Source organism: Plectropomus leopardus, chromosome 18 (genome assembly GCF_008729295.1).
Source record: "Plectropomus leopardus isolate mb chromosome 18, YSFRI_Pleo_2.0, whole genome shotgun sequence".
NCBI lineage: Eukaryota > Metazoa > Chordata > Actinopteri > Perciformes > Serranidae > Plectropomus > Plectropomus leopardus.
This window is the reverse complement of record NC_056480.1, coordinates 18,567,616-18,592,239: the sequence shown is the minus strand read 5'-3', so window position 1 is coordinate 18,592,239 and position 24,624 is coordinate 18,567,616. Positions and strand designations below refer to the sequence as shown.

Below are 24,624 nucleotides of genomic sequence, written 5' to 3'. Positions count from 1 at the left end.
GTCCTACCCACGCCGTACCTTATGTGCGTTTGCCATCTGTCACTGTCAGGTTCTCAGCACCTTCAGTTTGTCATCGTATCAGTTATATTTCTTGTCTCTCTCCATCACACAGGGGCAGAGGGACGGAGAGGTGGAGGAGGAGAAGAGGGAGAAGCCAAAGGCAACTTTTGAAGGAGAGAAGTTGAAAGAGTTGACGGAAGTTGAAGCTGATAACATTAATGACGTCATCAACCCAAATGGGCTGCCCGTGCAGAACGGCCTCGACGTCGACGTCAAAGAGTTCGGGTAGGACTCAGCGTGACACACACTCACAACCCAAAATTCCTCTACAAACGGCCTTTAGATGTAAACTGAACTCCTCCTTCTTTATCACTCCTGCAGTCGTCCCCCAGGCAACATGCCGGCCCCTGGTCCCGAGGGCGACCTGCTTGGAGGTCCCGGGGGAGTAGGTGCTGATGGCCTAACAACCCTGGGAGGGGGTGGAGGCCCCAAACCCCCTGAGGACTTCTCTGGCGTGGAACAAGGCAGTGTCACCATGGACCCCATGGAGTCTGTGATGGAGCCGCTTCAGTTTGACTACAACTCCCAGATGCCCATGGACTCTGCGCCCACCGTGGGCTTATTTGATTACACCAACCAGCAGCAGGTAACAGTGGCAGGTGGAGAGTAGTATATACAAACATTTGTCATCAGCTCTGCATGAGATTAAAATGTGATTCACCTGTCGTCGTGCTGGTTGCAGCTGTTTCAGAGAAACAACGCCCTAGCAGTGCAGCAGTTAACAGCAGCCCAGCAACAGCAGTACGCCTTGGCAGCAGCACAGCAGCCTCACATTGGTAAGAGAGATAGAGTGAGTGAGTGTGTGTGTGTGTGTGTGTGTGTGTGTGTGTGTGTGTGTGTGTGCATGCGCGTGTGCGTGCATGCATGGACATATATGAGCATGAGCAGAACTGAATGTCAACATCTCTTTGATATTTTTGTTTGACGCAGTTTTTCACTGTCCGTTTGCTCTTAAGTGACAAATCAAAGGAAAATTTAAGTTTTTTTTAAGAGCAATGGTTTTGTTTCTGTTGCTTGTCCATCCTTTCCATTGCTTCATATTATTTTATTTAAGAGTGTAGTAGAGGCGGGAGTTTTGTGGATCACTACTAGCAGTCTACCAAAGGTGTTTTTTTTAGAGGCCGATATGATAATAACATGTAATGGGAAGAAGCCCATAGCAGATTAATTGTTTGCTGGAAAAACAACTTTTAACTTTCATTTGATGTTGGATTACAGTTGAACTGATCATCAAACTCAAAATAATCACATAATCTGATCTGAGCATCAAACTAACCTTAAAAAATCTAGGTGGGAGTGATTCTTATTTTTGAGATAGGATTTTTCCTCAGAGGTTCTCAGGTACACAGTGACATTACCTTAGCTTTATGCATGGAGCCTGCAAAACAGGGGTCAGAGATGGACATTATATATATTATTTATATGTTATATATTATTACATTATAGCTGTTACATGTATTTGAAGAAGAAGAAGATGACATACTTGATTCATCCTTGGGGAAAAATGCATTTTTTTCACTCTTTTACATTCTTTAAATACACTCTTGCCATTTACATGGCATGTGTATTTAAATACACAGACTCATGCACAAACAGGACGTATACACATGCATTAAATGGGGAGATGTCAGAGCGAGGGGGCTACCCACAGACATGCGCCCGAGATGTCGGGTCGAGGGGCCCTTGTTCAAGGGCACCTCTCGAGCTACCAGTCCACACTCCATACTTGGTCTGGATGGGGACTTGAACCGGCAACCCTTTGGGCCCCAAGCCAAGACTGAACTACTGACAAAAAATGTTTATTTTTAATTACTTTTGAGTATTTTGTAATTGATATTTGGCAAAGCTAAAAAAAAAAAAAAGTAATTTGGAATCAGATATTTTATTGTTTTGAAAATACTTTCCTCATGATTTATAAAAAACATAAAAATTAGACTAGGTCGAATCCTTGTATATGGCTGGACCGTTTATGAAACACTAAAGGGCTCTTAATTTGAAACAAGAAGCGGCGGCATTCGCTCAGTTGTAGACTCTTTCATTCCAGCTCCATAGCGCTGGACTGTCTGTTGCTGTCTGGCCAAAAACATCATGTAAATCTTTGTTAAAATGAAGAACAATACAGTGAGACACTCACACAGCAGAAAGGACCGGCTTTCTCTGGAGCTGCACCCATTGATCAGCTCCTTTTTGCCTAATTTAACATAATCCTCCCCTCTTCAGCTCTGCTCAAAGACTTTCGTTCCCATAAAACTGATGAAGGCTGTCGCCCACTATCGGGAACCAAGTTCTGCCAATAAAGATTGTTTGTAAAACATCCTATTTGCACCGGTAATTGGCCAAACCAATAAATAACTTTACCTCAATTAGTATATCTTGCAATACATCACTAAGCACAGCTTTACATGGAAAGTGCTACTACATTATTTTACACAGGACTTCATTTACCTACAAGAAAAATATACATTTCACCTAAAGTATCAGACCCGTATATAATCAGAGTTTATTCAAACATGTGTTGATCAATGACTCAACAGTGACTCAGTGGGTGATGCAGTTTCTAGTTTTTCTGCTGGAACAAAAGAACATAGAAGTAATGTTGTTGTTGCAGTCCTTAAAGCTGGGTTAATATTTTGTAGGTTTACTCAAAGTAATGCATAACAACAGTCTTTCAGAAATGTCTTTGTCACGAGTTCACCTTAAACCTGAAGAGCTTAATTTGTTTGATTAGTATTTTTAAATCTTAATTACAATCCTAATGGAGTCCTGAAGTGGTTTGAACGTGTTGAAGCTTCACTCTGGGAATTTAATTCTGTGTGTTATGTAAAAACCTTTTGGCCCTGGTTCACATTTCCCCTCCATGTGTCCTCAGGTCTGGCTCCAGCATTTGTGCCCAATCCTTACATCATCAGTGCGGCTCCACCAGGGACAGACCCCTACGCAGCCGGACTAGCAGCAGCAGCGACACTTGGTGAGACGTGTGTTTTGAAATGAATGCAGTTGAGAGGATTTAGAAACAGTCTCAATAATTCATATCCCACAGTGAAGAGAAGCATAAACACAGTTATCCTATCTGACCTGTATTTTGCGTATTTGTTTGAGTCTAGGTCCGGCAGTCATGCCTCCCCAGTACTACGGTGTGACCCCCTGGGGGGTCTACCCTGCCAACCTTTTCCAGCAGCAGGCGGCTGCAGCCAACAACTCGGCCAATCAGCAGGCGGCAAACCAGGGCCAGCAGAACCAACAGCAGGTCAGTGGGCTTCTGGCCAAAAAAAAACGGCATGCTGATTGCCACCGGCTCAAGATGTTTCTGTCAAAATTTCCTTATGTGCCAGTTGAATTGTGCTTTCAGTCTTATTGCTGCTCAACTTGGATCCATAAGCAGAAAACTCTTCGCAGCCTGTGTGGATTCTGAACATATCAGCGGGGAATGTTTCATCCTGCTACTGTTTTATTTACTCCTGCTTCTTATAAACGCGCATGCTAATAAAAGGAATGTGGTCTAGCTATTTATTACATGCTACTATTTGTCTCTCTGTGTGTGGGCACATTGTTTTAGACATTAACCAGGAGAGGATGTGGACATGAAAGAAAGTTATGTCTTCACTACACCACAGGCTCTCTGCTTTGGAACTGATTTTGGAGCACAATTTCTGTACTAATTTACATAATAACAATTTAAATACCTTTTTGTTTTTTTGTACTTTGTAAAGGTGATGCGTGCTGGAGGCAACCAGCGACCTTTGACCCCCAGCCAAGGTCAACAGGGTCAGCAAAATGACCAGCTGGTTGCAGCAGCAGCAGTCAACTCAGCTCTCGCCTTTGGGCAGGGGTTAGCAGCAGGCGTCCCTGGTGAGTATGACACAAAACTCCCAAAAAACCCAATTACATTGGTCCTTTTCTTTAATGTCTTTTTATTTGTGAATATTGTTTAAAAAAATACACATTTCTTTAATACAATACTTACAGTTATAAGGCCTGTGTAATTCAGATGTAGCAGAATTCGCAGGATAGTTGTTTCTTTTCTTTTCCCTACTCTTCTTTTTCTTTGTTTTTGTAAAAAGAGAAACAACATATGTAATACGCCCATATCTACTTAAGCTCACTTATATACACAAATACATGTGTACACATAAGCATCCACATATGCATGCATATCTGTTCATCTCAAGCTCTGTAAGTAAACTTAACTGTATACACTGAAACTGAGGGAGTGTACGATGCTACAGGTCCTATCGAAAAGAGGGGAGGAAGTTACATATAAAAGTCTGCTCGTAATGGTGCTATAAAGGTGATCTATTTATTCCAGATTTGATAGAATTCATTGTTTTGAATCATCAAAAAGAAAGGCTAGCTTCTCAATTTGAAATATTTCCAAAATTATTCTATACCAGTCTTCCAAAGTTGGTGGTACTGGGTGTAGCCACTTTCTAGTGATTGTTTTTTTGTTTTTGTTTTGTTTTTACTTGCCGCTGAAGTCGCCTGCAGCAACTCTGCAGCTTCCCTCCTCTGTTTCAGAAACACAACATGAGTCTTCAAGTTTCAGGGGTATTTGAGTCCCACACTGTGCTTCTAATTACATTTATTCTTAAGCACAATTTCCAGATATCTTCAGCTTAAATCACATGGGACTAGTATTACCTGTTACCTCTGGTAATTTGTAATAACTGCAGAGGTCATCTGATTATTATCCTGTGTAAATTTGTCAAGTAAAAATTCCACTGAAAATGACCAAACATAATTCGCTAGAGGTTATGTGAAATCAGTCCCATGCAAATTGGCCTCTGTGTGACTTGGGGTCCTATTCTATTTTTTGTTTTCTCTGCACCTTGTTTCTGCCTCTCTCCCTGATAGAGAATTATTGAGGCTGCAGTTGCATTTATAAATGAAAGTTTTGGGTAAGGAGGCTCTCACTACACAGCATGGAGACTCATTCACAGAAAGAGCAAACTGAAATCAATCAGAAAAATTAAATTCTGAAAGATGGTGGCACGGATAGCGTGTGGCTTTGTGGCTCTCTTTGTTTAACCCACATTTAAAAGACAAAAAGAAGGTTAACACTAAATCAGCACGCTTAACCCATCCAAATGCGTTGCACTTAACATGAACCGGGGGTCCCTGCAAATAGGACTTCAGTTATAAAACCTTTCGACCATTAAGAACTAAAATCACCCATAACCACCCATCGCTACATGAAAGAAAAGACATGCTAAAATCAATTTAGGTACACTCTGAATATTGCTTTGCTGCTGGCTCTTTCTCAGGCTATCCAGTCTTGGCCCCTGCAGCCTACTATGATCAGACAGGAGCCCTCGTGGTCAACACTGGAGCGAGGAGTGGCCCTGTCCGCCTCATGGCCCCTGCCTCCGTCATCATATCTCCCTCTGCAGCACAAGCAGGTAAGACAGCAATGCACTCAAAGCTCTGACCTGTGTGACTGCAGCAACAGGACAAAGAGGGATCTCATACACAAAACAACAGATTGTACATTGTGATCTTAAAAAACATCTTCTGAGTGTCCCATTCATCCAGAATATGCAATTAAGAGATTATCAGACTGAACCTTCAAGTCTGGCCTTGGGTTTTAAAAGGGAGTTCCCATGAGTCAGTGCTGTTCATGTCAATGTAGACACTAGTATCATATGAGGCTGAGCGAGGGGAAAATAATCTTTTTTTTTCAGGGGTCAACAGACCTGACAAAATTATTGGGGTCGATACTTTGCATTTTGCCGTTTATCTGCATCTCCATTTTTTTTTAACGATCTTGGATAAAATTAATTAAAGTGTAAAAGTTTCAGCATTGTAGAAATGTTTACTTTGTAAAACCTCAGGGAGCTATTTTTATTTATCATTTTTTTAATTAAAAATTTCACTTGACTTTATAAAAAGTTGCTGGGAACTTAAAGGCATTTAAACAAAGTTTTGTGTTGGAGTTTGTTATATTCCAAATTCTAAATATTGGAGGAACAATATTTGTTTCTATTGTAAATGCATATATGTTCCAAATATTGGTTATGGATCTCATTAACTACTAATATTGGGTATTGGTATTCTAATTACCTGATTTCTTTCTAGGTGCTTATTTTTGCCACTGACAGGCTCAGATTATTGTCATAAGTGTCTGATGACATTATGGTAATAATGCCTACTGAGATAGACCTTTTAGTTAAGGAGTAACATCATTTTTGTTTAACGACAGCCCCAAAATAGCCTTTGCCAAACCCACCAGACTTCATTAACATGAAGAGTAATTTTTGTGCACAGAGAACCAGCATGTTTCACATCTAAGTGGGTGATTTAAGGGTTTATTTCAACCAAACCAGAGCTAATGATTGTTGTTACAGTGATAAGATGAACAAAGACACCTTATGTGAGTTTTATTTTGTTTCTGTAGATTTTAAATTAGGTGTCTTTTACAAGGATACCATTATTGTTTATTTAAGTGTAGTCTGGTGGGTTTGAACATAGTAATTTTGAGGCTGTCTCCAATCAATCCAAAAGGATCTTACTTTTCAACGAAAAGCTTTATCTCTGTGGAGATCATTTTCATAATGTCGTCAGATACTTCTGAAAATGTCAGTTGTAGAAAACAAGCACTTACAGTGAACATAAACTGACAGTGCGAATATGCCCTGAGTGGTTACATTGCACCCTTTTTCAACGCTCTCGCTCAATACTGGACCAATTTTAGAAATTGATGTTCCCATTAGTCAACTTGATATTAAAACATGGGGAAAAAAAGAGTCTAGCTTGACAAATACCAAACTTGCCCCTCAAGAATCTTTGCAGCACTTGGTCAAGTGAAATTAATTTAGTTTGAGTATTTACTGTTGATATGACTTTCTGATATGACTTTTGGAGTTTTTGGAACACTTTGTTTGGCCCAAAAGGGAAACCTGTGAAACCCCTTTGTCTGTGGTCTCTCCCTCCAGTTGCAGCAGCAGCAGCCTCCGCAGGTGGTGCCAACGGTGGTCTGGGCGGTGGAGCCAACGGTCCATTTCGTGCCATGACATCTCAGCAGCCTCAGCAGCAGGGTGGCCCTGGTGGTGCTCTGGGAGGAAGCTCCTTCTACGGATCCTCGTCCCTCAGCTCCTCCTCCCAAAGCTCCTCTCTTTTTTCACAAGGTTCTGGCCAGCCTGGACCAGGTTCTGCCTCTCTGGGCTTCAGCCAGCAAGCCTCGTCCTCCCTCGGCGCCACACTGGGGGCCACGCTGGGGGGCTTCGGCACTGCAGGTAGGAATGCGCCCTGCACGTTTTCAAGTGCACTGAAAAGCAGCTGTCAATGGTTAAAGAAAGAAAAGAACAGCAGAAAAACATTTCACTGCCCCTCCAGACACCATGATCTTATGTATATCTTTGTCTCCCTCTAGTGGCCAACTCGAGTGGTGGCAGCGGCTCCAGGCGGGACTCCCTGACAGGCAACAATGAGCTGTACAAACGCACGCCCTCCAGCCTCACTCCAATTGGGCACGGAGGCTTCTATAATGGCACCTTGGGCTTCAGTCCCTCCCCTGGCCCTGTGGGCATGCCCCTACCCAACCAGGGCCCCTCCCATTCCCTCACACCCCCCCCTTCCCTGTCCAATCACAGCTCCTCGTCCAACCTCAATCTTGGTAAGTGTCTTTCATCCAATTGTTTGAGAATACCAGTTTTATTTGTTGTGTTTTGTTTCACATTAATACTTCTTGAATAGCTACTTTGTGACCATGGAAACAGCGCTAGTGCTCGTTTGCCAAACACAAAGCCAGCGCTGTTTACATGCCAGGATATACCAGCTATGAGTATCATCAAGCATAATTTACTGCACCTGTCGGATGATTGGTCCCATTATGTTCAAAAACCCTAGCTGGGAATGTGCAGGACACAGCTGTGAGGACTCCACAGGCTTCACTGCAGCATTTATATGTACCAGATTCATAATCTTTGAGTAGTAAGCCTTAACAGGACATTTTTGTAGATTCCTCTGTGTATAGAGTTCTCACATTTACATTTATTTTGTAATATAAGATGTATGTGATGAAATGTTGACCAGGTTTCTTTTGAAACAGGCTTTAATTGGTATTGAGATGTTTTAAATTCAAAAATCTTTAAACTATTAAGAAATTGGAATTAGGATTGTATTGATACAAAGCAATTCATTGAAGGCTTGGTGTATTTCATGCAAAAATGTTGTCAAACTTGGACTGTGGCAGTGGTATGCCACATGCAGAGTGAAAAACACAAAGTTGCAATAATTTGGGTTATTTAAAAAAAAAAAAAGTCTTAAATCTAGCTTACTTTATGCGATAGCAACCTTGTTAATAATTCAAAGCTCTTTACATGGCTAATGAAAATAAATATTCCACTATATTCTTGTTTACATGCAGCTGTGCATATTCCGATTAATGTACCCTTACATGTTTTTTATAATGTCAAAATATGGAAAAGTGGAACGGCTAGAGCCTCTTGTGCCCTTTTGCTTGTAAGGCATCAAAAAAAAGGAAGGTTTTTTTCAAAGTTTTTCCATCGGTTGCAGACTTGTTTGACTGTTCAAACTCAGCCTCCCTCTTTCAATCCTTCAGCCACCTTCTTCAGAAGGTCAGCGTTACGATATTACGCACATATCCAAAATCCTGTTAATACATAAAGTCTTTCATTATGTGTAAAAGTCGATGTATTATTCCTTGCGACCAGAAATGGGGTTTTCTTTGGGCATGGCCCCCCCCATCCTTGCAAACTGCTGGTTGGTTTGTGTTTGTGTTTGTGTACAGCCCATTCATGACAACACAAAAGCTGACTGTAAAGCAGGCGAGAGGCAGTTTATTGCAAACTGCAATAAAATCCCAAACTGAGACTATTGCATTTTCCAAATGCACTGTACACGTCCTAAGACTGCTCCTAAAACTTGAATTATATCAGCATATCCCACATGTCTTATTCGGAAAATGCTAAATTTAGAAAAAAAAGGCCTAATTCAGAATATCTAATCAAAAAATGTTGTTTGCACGATCAGAATCAAATTCTGAATTCTGTCATGTATGGAATAACATTGTACTATAAGTGTGCATGTAAATGTAGTGACTTACACGCTGCTTTTAAAATAGTTACTGAAAATGCCCTTTCAAACTCCAAATGAGCTGCTGTTCCAGTTAACAAGATTCTCCAAACTAAAAGACTCAAAAGTGACAGCTGTTTTTTGAGGCAGCGTGTTTTGAGGGATTAATTACCGACAGACTTTTATTGCTTCTTGTGTGTTTTCCATGATTGACAGTTGGCAGAGTGAAGTGTAATCCAAACACTTGTGATGAAGCAACAATCAAACAGACTGACAGAGCCAAGTTGAGGCTTCAGAATGACTGTTATAGATTACCTGGCTTTGGCAATTTCCAACTCTTTGGAGGTGTCACACTACACAAATATAAACTGCGGTAAATAGCAGCTTTTGAAGGGAGGAAACTGTGATATCCGAAACAAAACTGTGAACAGACACTCACTGAAATGTTTGTATTTAATGTCCCTCCACCAGCAACAAATCTTCAGAAAAGTGTTTAGCTACCACGTGGGACAGACATTACTTGACAACTCATTTGACTTTTAAACACACGTTAGTTGACGCTCATACAAAGCAATCTAATGCAGGTAAATACATTATAAAAGTAATAACTCTTAGTCTAGTCCATCTTCATATTTGAGGCAGTGCTGCCATCCAGTGCTATGCTCCTGTGCTGCATAGCTGTAATGCAATTTTCATGATCCAAAACTTAAGTACTGCAGTGTCATCAATTTAAAAAAATAATCCATGTTAACCCATGCAAGTAATCATTGCAATGGAAATTCATTGCGAGAGAGAGAGTTTAATTTTCCCCCTGCTTTCAAAAATTGCCATGCAGCCTGACTTGGCTGACTTTAAGATATCCTTTAAGAAGTCCCCACCTTCCTTGATATTTGTATGTGTATATGGGAAGATTCAGTTTTTTAATAAATGTTTTGCATGTTCTTTTTTTATTCTTTTTTTCTGTCAGACCTTGTATTTCCGTAAGATTTCCTCTTACTCTAATCTAAGAGCTTTTCTTGAGTCTGAGCACTGTTCCCATGGTTAGGAAAAACCTGGAAAAATCATGGAATTCCACAGTCTCATTTTCCAGGTCTGGGAAAGGCATGGATAGAGTAAATTCTGTTAACCAGCCAGCTGGAATTATGTTGTGGGGCAAGAAAAATAATGTTGTAACAGTGATTTAACATGTAGGGTCTTGGATACCAAAGTTTCCATACCTATGCCTACATTTTCTGCATCTTTTAAATTGAGCTATTGACAAAGGCAGCCCAGGGCTTTCAGTTGTCAGAGCATCAGTACACACTTTGATGTAGTTTCCCCAGCTCTGCAAGTATAGTATGGTAGTTTGAAGGTACGGAGCTTTTTTCTTTTTTCTTTTTTTTTCTTTTTTTTGGCTGTCACTTCCCCACTCTGGGATCTCTACTGCTTTGTGTTTATAGAAGACCTATAATAATAAAAGTAACATTTTAATTCAAGTGAACTATACAGTTCTGTTAGGTTTATACCTTGTGAATAGTCATGGAATTTTTTATTGAGAGTTTAGGAGAAAAATTTAGGAGAAGTTTTGATATTTTGTCCATTAAAATGTGTGGGAACCTGTACTTACAATCACTTCTGTATCATCTCTGACCCGACAGGAGGGCTGACGAACGGCAGCGGGCGTTTCATCTCTGCAGCTCCAGGAGCAGAGGCCAAGTATCGAAGCGCCGCCAGCTCAGGCTCCTCCCTCTTTTCACCTAGCAGTCAGCTGTTCCCGTCGTCACGGTTACGCTATGGCATGTCTGATGTGATGCCATCAGGGCGGAGCCGCCTGCTGGAGGACTTCAGGAACAACCGCTATCCCAACCTGCAGCTCAGAGACATTGCTGGCCACATCATGGAGTTCAGCCAGGACCAGCACGGCAGCAGGTACACACACACACGTGGTACACACACACGTGGTACACACACACGTGGTACACACACACGGTACACACACGCAGTATACACACACAAATACCAGTTCAATCTTGAAAAACACAAGGCAACAACAAAACATCAGTGCCCTACAATCCCACTTTGATTACCAAGCTTTTTATCTCAGATGGAAAAATTGATGTAGGTCAACCAACCACCAAAATTTGATGGCTAAAGCCCCTGTTTACTGTGAGATAACCGTGATCATGTAGGTCACATGGATTAGGTCACACAGAGCCAAGAACGTTCAATAAAAGTCTTAGTTTTAACCTGTGTCAGACTTTTGAGTTTAAGTTTGACATGGCAGGGATCCCGTTAATATTTGTACACCCAGATCTTAAGCAAGAAATTTCACTTTAATAATTACCTTTAATAATTATCTAACTGACTTCCTCCACAGCCACAGAAGACATTATAAAGCTGTTTTTACATGCCTAGTTAGACTAACTATAGCCAAGAAACTGATGTTCAAGTCTAAAACTGGTGGAGGACCCTTTTAAATTTCTGAGAATGTCAACATTGTGATGCAGGCTGTCTTTGATCACCAAATTTTTGCACTGGACATCAGTGAATGTGTCTCAGTGTGATCTAGGACCACTGTTTTCGCTCGAGAAATAAAGATTTCACTCACATCACACTTGCATTTCTCTCACAATGTGTCAGCGTTCGTCTGGGTCAGCCCAACATCTCAAAGTGTTTTCAGGGCCTTAAGGCAGTTTTGGAAAACAACCCGGTCAAGTTCACAGTTGAGTCCTGGATCAAAGCTCATGTTTCTTTTTATGTTCAACACAGACTGTGAAACTGTGACTGTGAATTTGCTTATATTTCAGAGTACTAGCCCCCAGACTATATATGTTTGTGACCGTGCTGTTACATTCTGGTTCATACGTTCTGAAGGGATTATACAAGGTGCTTGAAGTAGTTAAATTTGAATCCTAGAAATTTAAGTCCTGGAAACCTTGGAAATCAGACATTTTTTAACTTGGTCCTTAGAAAAAGTACATGAATGCAATTGGGAAGAGAACAGAACGATTAATGTTGTGAAATGCGGCAGACAAATGTTTTAAACTTGTTTGTCCTTTTGCAGTAACATGCTTGAATAATTTATCCAGTTATCATTAATAAGTTAATTCTGGTTCCTAGTAGCATCTTTGCTTCATATATGAATTTACACAATTCTCTTGAAATAGAAGGTGGTGGAAAAAAAAGTTTCATCCTTGAAAATGTACCTCGGAGTCTCTGAATAGAAATACTAATTTAATGCAGAAAAAGTGACAGACATTTCAGATGCTGCCTCTTTTCACAGACAGTGTAGTGTGTGTTATTTTGCCTTTTTAGGCTGTAAATTCTCAAGTAGGGCCTTAACGGTTCATTTATTTGTACAAATCCTCACAGTACGGGGGTCATGTTTTGGTGCATGCAGGATACGCAATATGTAGATTGATGAACATAATGTTGAACGAGTTCCGCTTGCTAAATTTTAGCCGTACACTGTTTAAAAATGTGCTGAGGTTAGCAAAACAAGTTGATTGGAGGGCAGGTCAGTCGCACTATAGCGAGTGCAAATTAAATGCTGGATCTGGAAGACCCTCCTCTGGGTTCCCAGCAAACTGCAGCTGTGCTGGAGAGAGAGATGTGTGCATCAAGAACCGAATGGCAGCGTTAAGGGATGCAAATGGAGACGCATCCAACATTCGAAGGTGTCATCTTTATGTGGCAAGTTCGGCATTATGTATATAATGAAAATAGTTTACCAAAGTTACCTGTGCACAAAATGTTACCTCTGTCTTTGAGTAAGTTTACATGCTAGAAAAAAATGTTGTGTTCTCCTGACTAAAACTGGACTTTTAAAATACATGTGAACTCGTCAGTCTGACTGAAATCTTATCAAGTCGAATCCCTCGAGTCAGACTTAAACACCTAGATCATGCAGTTGGGGGTCAATTTACTCTTTCGTGCGTATACACCTCAACTGGAGCTAAAGTAGGCATTCTGCGCATGCTCCACGGTCCCTGGGCTGGGCTTTGACCTGGAAGTTGAACAGTGTAAATTCGTAGAAGAAAGACAGGAAAAGAAAAAGACGACGACAAAGGTAAAAAATGAAATGGAGAATGAAATGTATAGCGCCAAAAGTTATCTGTGTTTTCAGTGTTGGACATGCAACCCGTTTGCCGCTTGCAGACTAGTTTGGTTTGTGATGTCATAGGTCAACCCAAAGAAGGTCCAATAGCAACTCGTTAAAAGGGGACACGACACCACCTCGTGTGGCGGAGTCGGACATATTTCCGTCAAACAGTCTCTTCCCTGGTGCTTGAATACTGGGACAGTAGTCCAATTAAATGAATAATCTAATCTAATCGAGCTATAACTCGACTTAACTGTGCATGTAAACGTACTGTTTGACACTTCAAAACAAAAAGAAACATCCTTACGCATTTGCGTTTGTTTCCACTGCACTGAACTCACATCGAACCATCTTTTTTATATACCATTACACCCCTATCCTTCAATATTTGCTTGATTAACAGAACAGACAGTATCATTGACATGTTAACATGTCTACCTCTTTATGTGATACACTCAGAAATGGGCGGGGGGTCCTAAATTCTGGGTTGAACCAGCCGTGTAGCAGATGAACTTTTAAACCAAAATGATCTATTAATACACCATGACGTCCAGTCTGCACATTCCAGACGTCTTCTTTCCTCCGTCTCTTCAACATCACGGTCCTTTTTATCTCTGCTCTCTACCTGGCATCCATCACTTCAACTCGCAGGCTGCGTCGTTCTTCTCCTCGTCTTTTCTCCGCTCTGAATTTCATCTCCTTTTGTCTTTCTGTTCCCTCAGGTTAAAGATATAGGAGTATCTCTCTCTCTCTGTCTTTGTACATCTGTTTCACTTTATTGCTCTGTCGCTGTCTGATGTGTTTATTTGTCCTTGTCTTCAAGTTCATCCAGACTTTGTGAATCCACTTTATATACTAAGTAGGTTTTAGGAGAACAGGCTATGTAATTTCTCATGAGGCTTTTGTACATTGCAAAAGCCACAGAAACAAAATTGAAGAACATCAAAACAAGAGCTACCTGTAGTTAATATAATGCTTATCCTCTCTGTCTCCAACAGGTTTATCCAGTTGAAATTGGAGCGAGCCAGTTCAGCGGAGCGTCAGCTTGTCTTCAGTGAGATACTGCAGGCGGCCTACCAGCTCATGGTGGATGTCTTTGGGAATTACGTCATTCAGAAGTTCTTTGAGGTGTGTATGAACAGTAGGGCCATTATCAAGGTGCAACTGGGACATCTCAGTCAGTTATTCTGAGAGCCAGAGAAAATAATCAAATTAATATTGCGATATTTTAAATGGTTTTTAATCAATTTTTGAATGCCTTAAGATGTAAGTCAAATGCAGCTACTTGCATTGCAACTCAGATTCAGCCCACCAAGGGTAAACTCCCCCGACAGATCAAAAGCCTCTCAGTCGCTGCCGTTGCACAGATTAGATCCAACCCTCTGCGATTCCCCCTGAGTTTGTGGCGGCTGAATTCAAGTTGCTTCAGCCTCTACTGAAGGTCTGTCTCAGGTGCTTCAGTGCACTCTCCTCCCAGAGAATCGTCTTCTTGCAGACAGTGAGGCAGAGGGAGTTCACAAATGCAAGTTCCATCAGAAAACTTAGAAACGTGCTGAGGATAGCACAATAATTGACTTCATGGATGCTGCTGTTACACAGATTAAATCCAGCCCTCTATGAACACTGGCGCCAAGGTTTGTGCCAGCTAGATTTGAGGTTTGCGCCAGCTGAATTCAATACTGTAGGTCCTTCTCCGAAGCATCCTCCCACTCTCCTCATAATTAGTCTCATAGTGGAAAGTAGTGAGGTGGAGGGAGCATGGGGTGCAAGAGCGAGCTGATTCTTCTCCCAGTTGAGCTCTGATAGACAGATCAATAGGCAGAGAGAGCAACAGGCTCGGCAGATCAATTCAAGGCATGCAGCTTTACAATAGAATAAGATTTTAATCATTTAAAAAACAAAATAAAAAAATAAATAAAAATCAATAAGCCACAGTCAATATTGATTTGTGGCAGCTGCCACAAATAAATCAGTGTATGGGAGACACTGCAGGGACAGCTACATGTAGCACAGAAGGTTCACTGCAAAATGTGTATGATTATAATTCATTCTATTGTCCATGTAATATGCAGTTAAGTTAGTAGCGAAAGCGTATTGAATATAGCACCTTTTACAAAGCAAGTTGTCAAAGTTCTCACTGGAATAAAATTGTTAAGGCAAGACCGTAAATGATTTACCATTTTCTATGCAGTATATGATGCTGCTAAAATAAAAGGCCAAAAGACTGACATGAGATGTGCATTGTTTTTCGGAAACATATGATAATACAGTTTCTAGAAGTATATGATTCAATTTTTCCTCATGGCTTATAGTTGATTTTTTGTTTTTAAAAAAAAAAAAAAAAAAAAGCAATACTTAGGTGATCGCATTGCATATGGAATCTGCACCCCAGTATTGTGATAGTATTGAACTGGGAGGTCAGCATATCGTCCCAGCCCTCATGATTCTGCACTGCATCTGATATTTATGTGCTTTCGGTCCTGTGTGGTGGTGTAATGTAGGTGCTATTGTGTCATGTATTATCAAATGGATTAAAGGATTTACAGGCTTATTTTTTTGTGTGTGTGTGTGCGTGTGTTTATTTTAGTTCGGCAGCCTGGACCAGAAGTTGGCTCTGGCAGAGAGGATCCGAGGTCATGTGCTGTCTCTGGCGCTGCAGATGTACGGCTGCAGGGTCATTCAGAAAGCTCTGGAGTTCATCCCCTCTGATCAGCAGGTCATTGTAAGTACACCGGTTCTCTATGCACCATGTGAAAGAATAAACAATGGAGACAGACGGTACCTTTGTACTAAAACAACCTTAATTAAACCTTTCCTGCCATAACCCTGCTGTGATGTTGGCTTGTTACTTCAGGGGGAAAAAAAGCTCAATATCCTTTGAAGTGTCCCAATTTAAAAGCATATCTGCAATCCATGTGCTCGTAATTCAGTCCTGAATGAGGGTTCATTGCTCACAGATCACTAATTTCTGTTTACATAGCAAAATACTGCATCGATAAAGAGGTGCGCTTCTCAAGCTGAAATGGCATTTTTCATCTGCATTGTGGGTTTTATGTTGGAGCTGCCTGGTGCAGCAGCAGGTTCCTTGCAGGCACTCTGTCATCAACGATGAATGAGGCTAATGATACCACAGTTTATATGCAAATGTTGAACTGCAGGTGTTAAGATAAATGTAGCTGAATATCTACAGGAAATTATTGTGCTTAAATTCAGCAGTTTCGGGGAAAGGTGTCGGTGTGAGTGAGTGAGTGAGAAAGAGTCAGAGAGAGAGGTATCCATCTCTCCTTAATGGACCTCAATAGATTTCTCCAGGGCAACTGTTCAAAGCCCAGTGTTATTTGTTGGGCTGTAAGCCACTGTGAAAAATGAAGGAGAGTTTGGAAAATGCTCTCAGGCAGTATTTGATTTCTCACAAACAATTACATGTCCCTCTTGCTCTGCTCTCCCTCCTCTGCCTCTGTCCTCCTCCCTGCAGAGCGAGATGGTGCGGGAGCTGGACGGCCATGTGCTAAAGTGCGTGAAGGACCAGAACGGTAACCACGTGGTGCAGAAGTGTATCGAGTGTGTCCAGCCTCACGCGCTGCACTTCATCATTGACGCCTTTAAGGGACAGGTGGGTCCCCTCTGCGAGCGCACACTCTCAAAATATTTCCACATTCAATCACCGAAGCCTGCCGGTGCTTGGCTGACATCAACACGCATACGTTCACTTGAGCACACACACTCTCCACTCTCACTGTCGTTGCCTTGAGGCAGCAAGCATATTGTCACCGCCAAAGTACATAGGCACACGAACTGAGTCCTTTTCCGGGGACAGGGTACGTTGCCATGGCAACAGAAACCTCAGCCCAGTGGCAACAGCCATCTTCTATCCACCAGCTAAATGTTACATTAGCATAAAGTGTTAAAAGAGAGATTTTGTGCGTCCATGCATGCTGCTTTTTGTTCGATACTAATGAAAGGTTTCAGTTTTGAGGAGTCACTCAGAAATCTCAGTGATGTGCGAGTGTTTCACATTTCATTTCACATTTGCATGTTGCGTAACGGCATGTTTTCTACACGACTGTGATTTGTTTGTGTAGCTGAGAGCACGTCAGGAATTCGCCTTCACCTTCCCTGCAGGGGTGGGCAGGGTGTGTGAAAGTATGCTGTGATCACTTGGTGCTGTAATCCAACAGACTCTCTGTGCATTTTTAAGTGGAAAACAGTTTGAACAAGGGTAAATTACTGTCGTGTTCAACTCACTGAGCTCCAGGAGCACTTGGTGTATGTGTTGAATAAGTAAACATGTGTAATTATGTGCATCTCTCAGGTCTTCGCCCTCTCCACTCACCCTTATGGCTGCCGAGTCATCCAGCGCATTCTCGAACACTGCCTTCCTGAACAGACGCTGCCTATACTGGAGGAGCTCCATCAACACACAGAGCAGCTGGTGCAGGTAATGACACACACAAACCAGCGCTCGCTGCTGTCTTTCTCTTTCCACCAGTTATGGTTGTTTTTTGTTTTTTTCCCCCGGATAGTGACACTGTAAGTGTGCTTAAATAAAGCATCTCTCTCAATCCAGGGTTTTGAAGCGGGCTGCGTGTTTGATGTGACGTCAGAAGCACCAGCTGGTGTCCTCACGTTTTACTTAATGTGTCTCTGTGGTTTGTTTTATTTAGGACCAGTACGGAAACTATGTTATCCAGCACGTTTTGGAGCACGGCCGAGCTGAGGATAAGAGCAAGATAGTGGCTGAGATCAGAGGCAACGTACTGGGGCTCAGCCAGCACAAGTTTGCCAGGTAAACACACAAACACAAGGTTTCGGTCTTATCTTCCCTCCTTCTCTAAAGCCGGTTTGTCTTTCGTTTCTCTACAATTGCAGCCAGGCTTGTTTCTTTCTCTTTTTTTTTTAAAAAAAAATGTACCTCACACTCACCACTCCCTTTCCTTGTCTAGTAATGTGGTGGAGAAGTGTGTGACCCACGCGTCACGGGCAGAACGGGCAGTGCTGATAGACGAGGTGTGCAGCCTGACTGAGGGCCCCCACAGTGCCTTATACACCATGATGAAGGACCAGTACGCCAACTACGTGGTGCAGAAGATGATCGACGTGGCCGAGCCCACCCAGCGCAAGATCGTAATGCACAAGGTAGGTGGAAAGAAGAATGTCCCGGTATTTTAATGGCCGACCCATTTAAGCTTGTTTTTTCCTTTTTAAATTCATCTGATTGAACAACGCCGTCCACGATGAATTAAGTAGAGGACAATCTCCTCTCGCTCTTTCCCTCATGCATTGGTTTCGTTCTCCTACCGCGGCCAATTCAGAAGCGCCTTGAAGTGCTGGTGGTGTGTCCAATTCTGTTCCCTGGTAGTACAGTGTTTCTGTCCTGTTAAAATGATGCCACCTCCGGCTCACCTGGTAGTGTGTGCGCCCAGCGTAGGCTGAGGTCTTTGCAGCAGCCCAGGCTCAATTCCAACCGGTGGTCCTTTGCCGAGTGTCATCCCCTCCTCTGTCTCCCCACTTTTCTGTGTCTTTCCAACTGTACGATAATTAAGGCAAACAGCCCTAAAAATAAACAGTAATATAAATAAAAACATGCTTCCCTCAGGGCCCCCCTCCCTGGTTGGCGTCAGGAATGAGGTTCACCAGCTTGAGATCTGCAGTGATAGTTTTGATGGTCTTTTTTTCTCTTTGAGCTGCAAGCAAATCTGGCAAGAAAGACACTGATAATCTGTTATAAAGGATATGATTGACATAAATGATCTAAATATGATGAATGATAAAATATCCAAAGCTTTCCAGACTTTTTGATGTTCCTGCATTTCCCCCTACTGTCCTCTTGGAGTCCAGTTCCCAACAGTTTGCACCCCCCAAATGATGATATTTCAAAATCTGCTCATTCACTAAATTTATTAGAAACAGCCGAGCATCACTGCTGTTTGTGACTGTTCTTTGTAGATTGCGTCAGCCTACTTCTTCCACACATTTGTCAGTTGCATCTACACAGAGCAAGAGAGAAAAGCAGAAACACACACACACAAGCAGACAGAGAGACAGGGACAAGATACAGATTAGCTCGACGTGTGATGAGGCAAAAAGCATAAAAATGTCATGAAATTAATGTGGTTGGTACATTACATTACACACATTTGTATTTTCAACATGTAGTAGACCAGATTTGAAAACCACAAACAATTATCACAATTATCTTTGATTAGAGTTCTTTGACTTGTTTCAGCACTAAATAAAGTATCAACCTCTTGACTTAAAAAAAAAAAAAAAAAAAACCTTAAGGGGATTAAAAACAGAGCATGTGTCTTGTCAACCATCAGCCCTACCCTTTACTTACCTGCCCATCAATAAATCTTATTCAGGTCACTGGTGTCAGTGGTTCCCCAGGCAACGACACAGAAGCTGACATAAGCACAAGTAAACATTGATTTCCAGATAAATGGGTGTTATGTGCTCTGTTGTTGTGCTCTTGCAAAAACGGCTGCACAAATGAAGGGGTAACCAAACCAAAAAGGCTGAGTTTGAAAGTAGGGCTGCACGATTATAGCCAAAATCATAATCAAGGTTATTTGATCAATATTGAGATCATGAGTGATTCTTATGATTTTTCACTGTTTTTGGGGAGAAATTATTTCATTGCTACTTAATATTTAAATAGCAAAGCGCTACTTTCACTTCTATGATGTGCTACATTTCTGATAATGTACAAATCATTGCATCAGAATAAGACTTAATGTCGTGAATTTTAATTTTGTCTGCATTTTAGTGTAGTCTATTTTAATGATCTTTTTTTGTTAAAAAAAGGTTAAAATAGACTAGGTATTTTTGAGTACCTTGAAAAGCACTCTATAAATAAAATTTATTGTCAATATTATTATTATTATTATTATTATCATTATTATTATCATTATCATTATTAAAACAAGGTTCTTCACTGGAATTCAGTGCGTCTTCCATGGATACTTATCTGCCACATACATTTGTATACAGTGGTCATGGTACTGTGAGGTGCTGCACTAGGTTTTTTTTGTTATGTTTTCAGATGGTTTTAAAGTTTCTTGTGTTGCTTTGCCAGTGTCGACTCATCTTTTGCACTCTTTGCATAGAAATTGTTCTCTCCAATGTCCAAACAACGAATGATGACGACGGATGATTTTCATTCACATTTACATTCAGTAAAGTTCTTCACAGGCTGCTGCTGCAGTACGTGAATAGCAGCATGACAGCTCTCCAAAAGTGGAGGGTGCTGGTAATTTTAAGCTTTCAGTGAGCGGCGCATACAGTTTAAATGCCAGTTTCTCAGTCGATTTGTGGTCATTTTATCGTGGGAAAACAAAATTGTGTTTGGTGTTCAGTTAATTGTGCAGCCCCAGTTGAAAGTGCACAGTGCACATTTCTCATATCGTGTGTGTGTGTTTTTTTGTCTGTGTACAGATCCGGCCTCACATTTCCACTCTAAGGAAGTACACGTATGGAAAACACATCCTGGCCAAGCTGGAGAAGTACTACATGAAGAACGGCGTTGACCTGGGTCCTCTCTGCGGCCCTCCCAATGGCATCATGTAAACTGTCTCCCCCTCCCCTCCAGCCTGAAATCATGTCTACCACCTCCCTCCCCCCCCCCCTCCCTTCACCTCACCCTCCTTCAAGCTGTCATGTCTGCCAGCCCCACCCTCCCTTCCCTGTCTGACCCTTCAGAGGGCGTCATGCCCACTTTCCCCCTCCAAATCATGCTCACAGAAGACGTCGAGCACCCCTCGTACCCTTGTTTCCATGACAACCTTCGGGAGGAGCCTGTTGCTACAGGCAGCCTTAGTTTTTTGTCAGATTTTGTTCCCCCTCCCCCACCCGAGCCCAGGCCCACTGAACTGGGGGGGGGAGGGAGGGCAGGGAGTGGAGAGGGAGGTGAGACCTGGTCTGCTCATCACTCCACTCCCTCTTTTTTTTCTTTCGTTTCTTCTTTTCTGATAAACTCAAAAATCATTTCACTTTTTGCTACTGCTGCACACACAATCCTTGTGTCCCCTCCTCCCCCCTCCCTAGCTATTTACCACTATGAGATGGAACGAGTATTTAATTTGTCAGACGTCACAGAATCATAGACGAATACATGCACACATGCACACACACACACACACACACACACACACACACACAACAAACACACACAAACACACACGCCATCAGCTAACCAGCAGACAGATCATTTAGCATGGGAGATTCGTTTTCTGGTCTTGCTTCTATAAATATAACGTGTATACTTGGTGTAGACCTTTGCATATATATATAAATATATATATATAAAACTTTGTAGTTTTTCTGGTTTTTGATGTTGAATCTGTATCTATAATGTATCCTAGTAGTGACCACATACTTCTGACTGTATAATTGTACATTTGTAAACCCTTGTAATGTAAAAGTGCTTTACCACCCTTTTTGGTATGATAAGAAAAAAAGAAAAAAGCTCACTCTGGAAAAAAAAAAATCTTAGAAAAAAAACCCTGTGCATTTCAGTGTATATTCTCACCTCCTTGGTTGTGACATATGAGTTGTTGTATATTGTAAATTGTAATATCAAATTTTTGTTTTGAAAAGCCCTTTCTATACAGCGTAGTACTTGTACAAAGATTCGCCACGCTTGGTTTTATCTTTATCTTGTCACTGCTTAACTTAAGACGTCGATCTCCCACTGACTCCCAATTGGACACGTTTTGTTAGACTTAGTGGTGTCTTCTGGTTTATGTTGAAGGTTTTTTGTTTTTGACCTTTTTTTAAGATCTTTTTATAGGAATGCTTTACCCCATGAAATGTGTCATGTGTATGCTGGCGGGTGGGAGAAATAACTTTTACTCATTTAACCCCAAACCCCTCAATTACCCATGACTGTTTTCAAAGGGGTAAACCCATGGATTGTACAGAGGAGATTCTTGTGTTTTTTTGGCATTTCTCTAGTGCTGTAAGTGCTGTATCATACTGTCCATGTCCTTTTGGGTGAGAGAGGCAGCCCGCCACAGCGCGGTGTACATTTGGAGCAGCCTTGTGTATATTTACTACGAGCACACCTGTAACCATATGTGTATAGTTAACAGAACCTGTGTATGCTTATTGCCTGGGCAACTATTTTTTGTAACTCCTGTTGTAGATTGTCTCTAAACAATTGTGTGATCTTTATTTTGAAACCAAACTGAACAAAAAAACTTTGAAAATTTAACCGTCTCAAGTGTGCTTCATTCGGTGTTATCACACTGCAAAAAAACCCCACTAACACCCGTTAATATCTGGCGTATGTAATAGGAAAAGTTACAGTCAGCATTCACACCCGCATCAGATGACAATGCAATAGTCAGGTATCGGCTCCTGCTCTGATTGGCAGTGACGGAAACCTAACACATGGGTGAAAAATGCTAATTTTACCCGCCTTACCGGTGAATTGCTGTGATGGCGCTGCCACAAAATACTGTCCATTTCTGCCCAAGCAGCACTAAAACATCAATCAAAATTAGTTAGCACTGAGTTTGAAAGAGACTGAAAAAGTAAAAAAAAACTACATAACCATGGTGCTATTTTCACTGGCCTACAAGTTGCTTTCCATTATTTACCAACCATGTTTTCTGGCCTGACCACGACGCTGAATGTGACCCACCAAAAAAAGCAACATACACAGAAAGTAGACAGTAGAGTAGAGTAGAGCAGTGTACACAGTTCTGCTCTGCTGCTAATGGGAAATGAGTCTTAGCCTTGCGTGATGTCCTGTTTAAAAAAAAAACTGTGTGCATGCATTAATTTTTGGTAGAAAAGGGGTATCAGTGGTGAAGCAAGTATTATGGACTTTTACTTAAATAAGATTACTAATACTATAAAAACACTTTTACTTGTAAAAGTTTTGCATTGAATTTTCTATGTGGAAGTATGCAAGCAACATCAGAAAAATGTGCTAAGGTTTTGAAAGTAACTATTCAATGCAGAGAAATTTAAATTCCTTTCATAAATCAAATAATTAAAAGGGAAAAAAGCATATGCATACTAACATTCCTCCACTCGATACAGTTACACAGGGTGAAGGGACGGAGCCGACAGACTGATGTTTTTCTGTCATCAGTTTACATCCTACCGTCAATCTGGTGGGGCGTATTGCGTCTTTAACAACTTATTACCAGGTTGTCACGCTGTAGGCTCTGTGTGTGTGTTTTGTGTGTGTGTTTGTGTGTGTGTGTGTGTGTGTGAGTGAGAGAGAGAGAGAGGACTGGAGGTTCAATCTCCAGCCTGTAAGGTGCACACTCCCTTAACTGCCAGATAACGGCAGTCTTGTTGTCTGTGTAAGTGTGATATAAAAAAAGGAATCAGAATCTGTGCCATACTTTCTGTTCCAGCCATCTGAATGAACATGTCCGCAGTGATAAGACCGACTACACACAGCATGAGTCAGAGAGGGTGCCGGGAGCTTGCTCCAGTTTCTTCAGAAATGTGACTGATTAATAAGGCTGGCATCTTAGCACGGCAACCAGCATTTAGAGTTGCAGTATAATAATTAGACTTTAGACGTTACGTGTTCGCAAAACAGATTATCAGACTACACGGCAGAGTGGGGCAGGGACACACACCATCCCATCCCTTTTGCAGTCTTTCAACTGTGTCTTCTAAGGAGATGTGAGGACAAAATAATCCTGCCCTTACTTGTTCAGCTTTTGTTTGTAGTATAAGTGGAAACAGGCAGGATGTTACTTTGACAAACAAGTCAGGTTGGGTGTGATGTTGGTGGCAGTAATCCCACGGCTTTGTAAATTTCTTAAAGCGGATCATAATAAACCCTGAGGGAGTGAGGCTGCATTACCTGCAGTGATTTTAAACCACCTGAAAGGTTCTCTAAGCTCAGGCTGGTTAGGTCTACGTATATACTCTTCACATGAGTGATCGGATAGCTTTAGGGGGCCTTATGTGACCCCAGGGCCCCCATTTAACAATCACTGGCCTATGGGCTGTTGTTTTAATGGGCGAATAGCAACCCTGCACTGATAAATTGATCTTACTTAAAATAATCTTGGAAACCGATGTCTTAAAAAAGGAAAGTAAATTAAACTATTAGTCTTGAATCATGTTTACGTTATATATACTTGTTAAGATTATTTAAAATTTAGCTGTATTCACTTAATTTTATGAAGTTGTTGTCACTTAAAAATGACAAGTGGAATTACTTTGTTCTTTCTAAGTTTTGGCAACCTCAGTAAAAAGGTTAGTCTAACTTAACTTGATCATCACAGAGGATTTTGCTAATGATGAAGTTAGACGATCTGCGAATTCTGTTTAAGAATATAAAAATATGATTGACTAGTAGAATACAAATATATGGCAGAGTATACTTGGTTTACTAAAATTTCTAAAACTTGGAAAGATTGACTTAATTTAACTTGTGATTTTGTTGTGTGTAATTGTTACAGTAATCATCTATGGATAAC

General features: G+C 41.3%; 1 protein-coding gene across 2 annotated transcripts in view; it reads left to right on the top strand.

The window, feature by feature from the left end:
• The window catches only part of pum1 (pumilio RNA-binding family member 1), a 36,525-nt gene extending 14,616 nt beyond the window's left edge, over nt 1–21,909 (top strand). For both annotated transcript variants that reach the window (XM_042506103.1, XM_042506102.1), the window contains exons 7-23: nt 113–285; nt 382–646; nt 743–836; nt 2,930–3,028; nt 3,165–3,307; nt 3,771–3,909; nt 5,322–5,456; nt 6,990–7,289; nt 7,427–7,669; nt 10,728–10,998; nt 14,170–14,299; nt 15,759–15,893; nt 16,647–16,784; nt 17,484–17,609; nt 17,836–17,957; nt 18,115–18,307; nt 20,606–21,909. In XM_042506103.1, the coding sequence (XP_042362037.1) occupies nt 113–285; nt 382–646; nt 743–836; nt 2,930–3,028; nt 3,165–3,307; nt 3,771–3,909; nt 5,322–5,456; nt 6,990–7,289; nt 7,427–7,669; nt 10,728–10,998; nt 14,170–14,299; nt 15,759–15,893; nt 16,647–16,784; nt 17,484–17,609; nt 17,836–17,957; nt 18,115–18,307; nt 20,606–20,737 (2,838 nt within the window). In that variant the 3' untranslated portion in view covers nt 20,738–21,909. The remainder of the gene's footprint in view (nt 1–112; nt 286–381; nt 647–742; nt 837–2,929; nt 3,029–3,164; nt 3,308–3,770; nt 3,910–5,321; nt 5,457–6,989; nt 7,290–7,426; nt 7,670–10,727; nt 10,999–14,169; nt 14,300–15,758; nt 15,894–16,646; nt 16,785–17,483; nt 17,610–17,835; nt 17,958–18,114; nt 18,308–20,605) is intronic.
• The last annotated feature ends 2,715 nt before the right edge of the window (nt 21,910–24,624 follow it).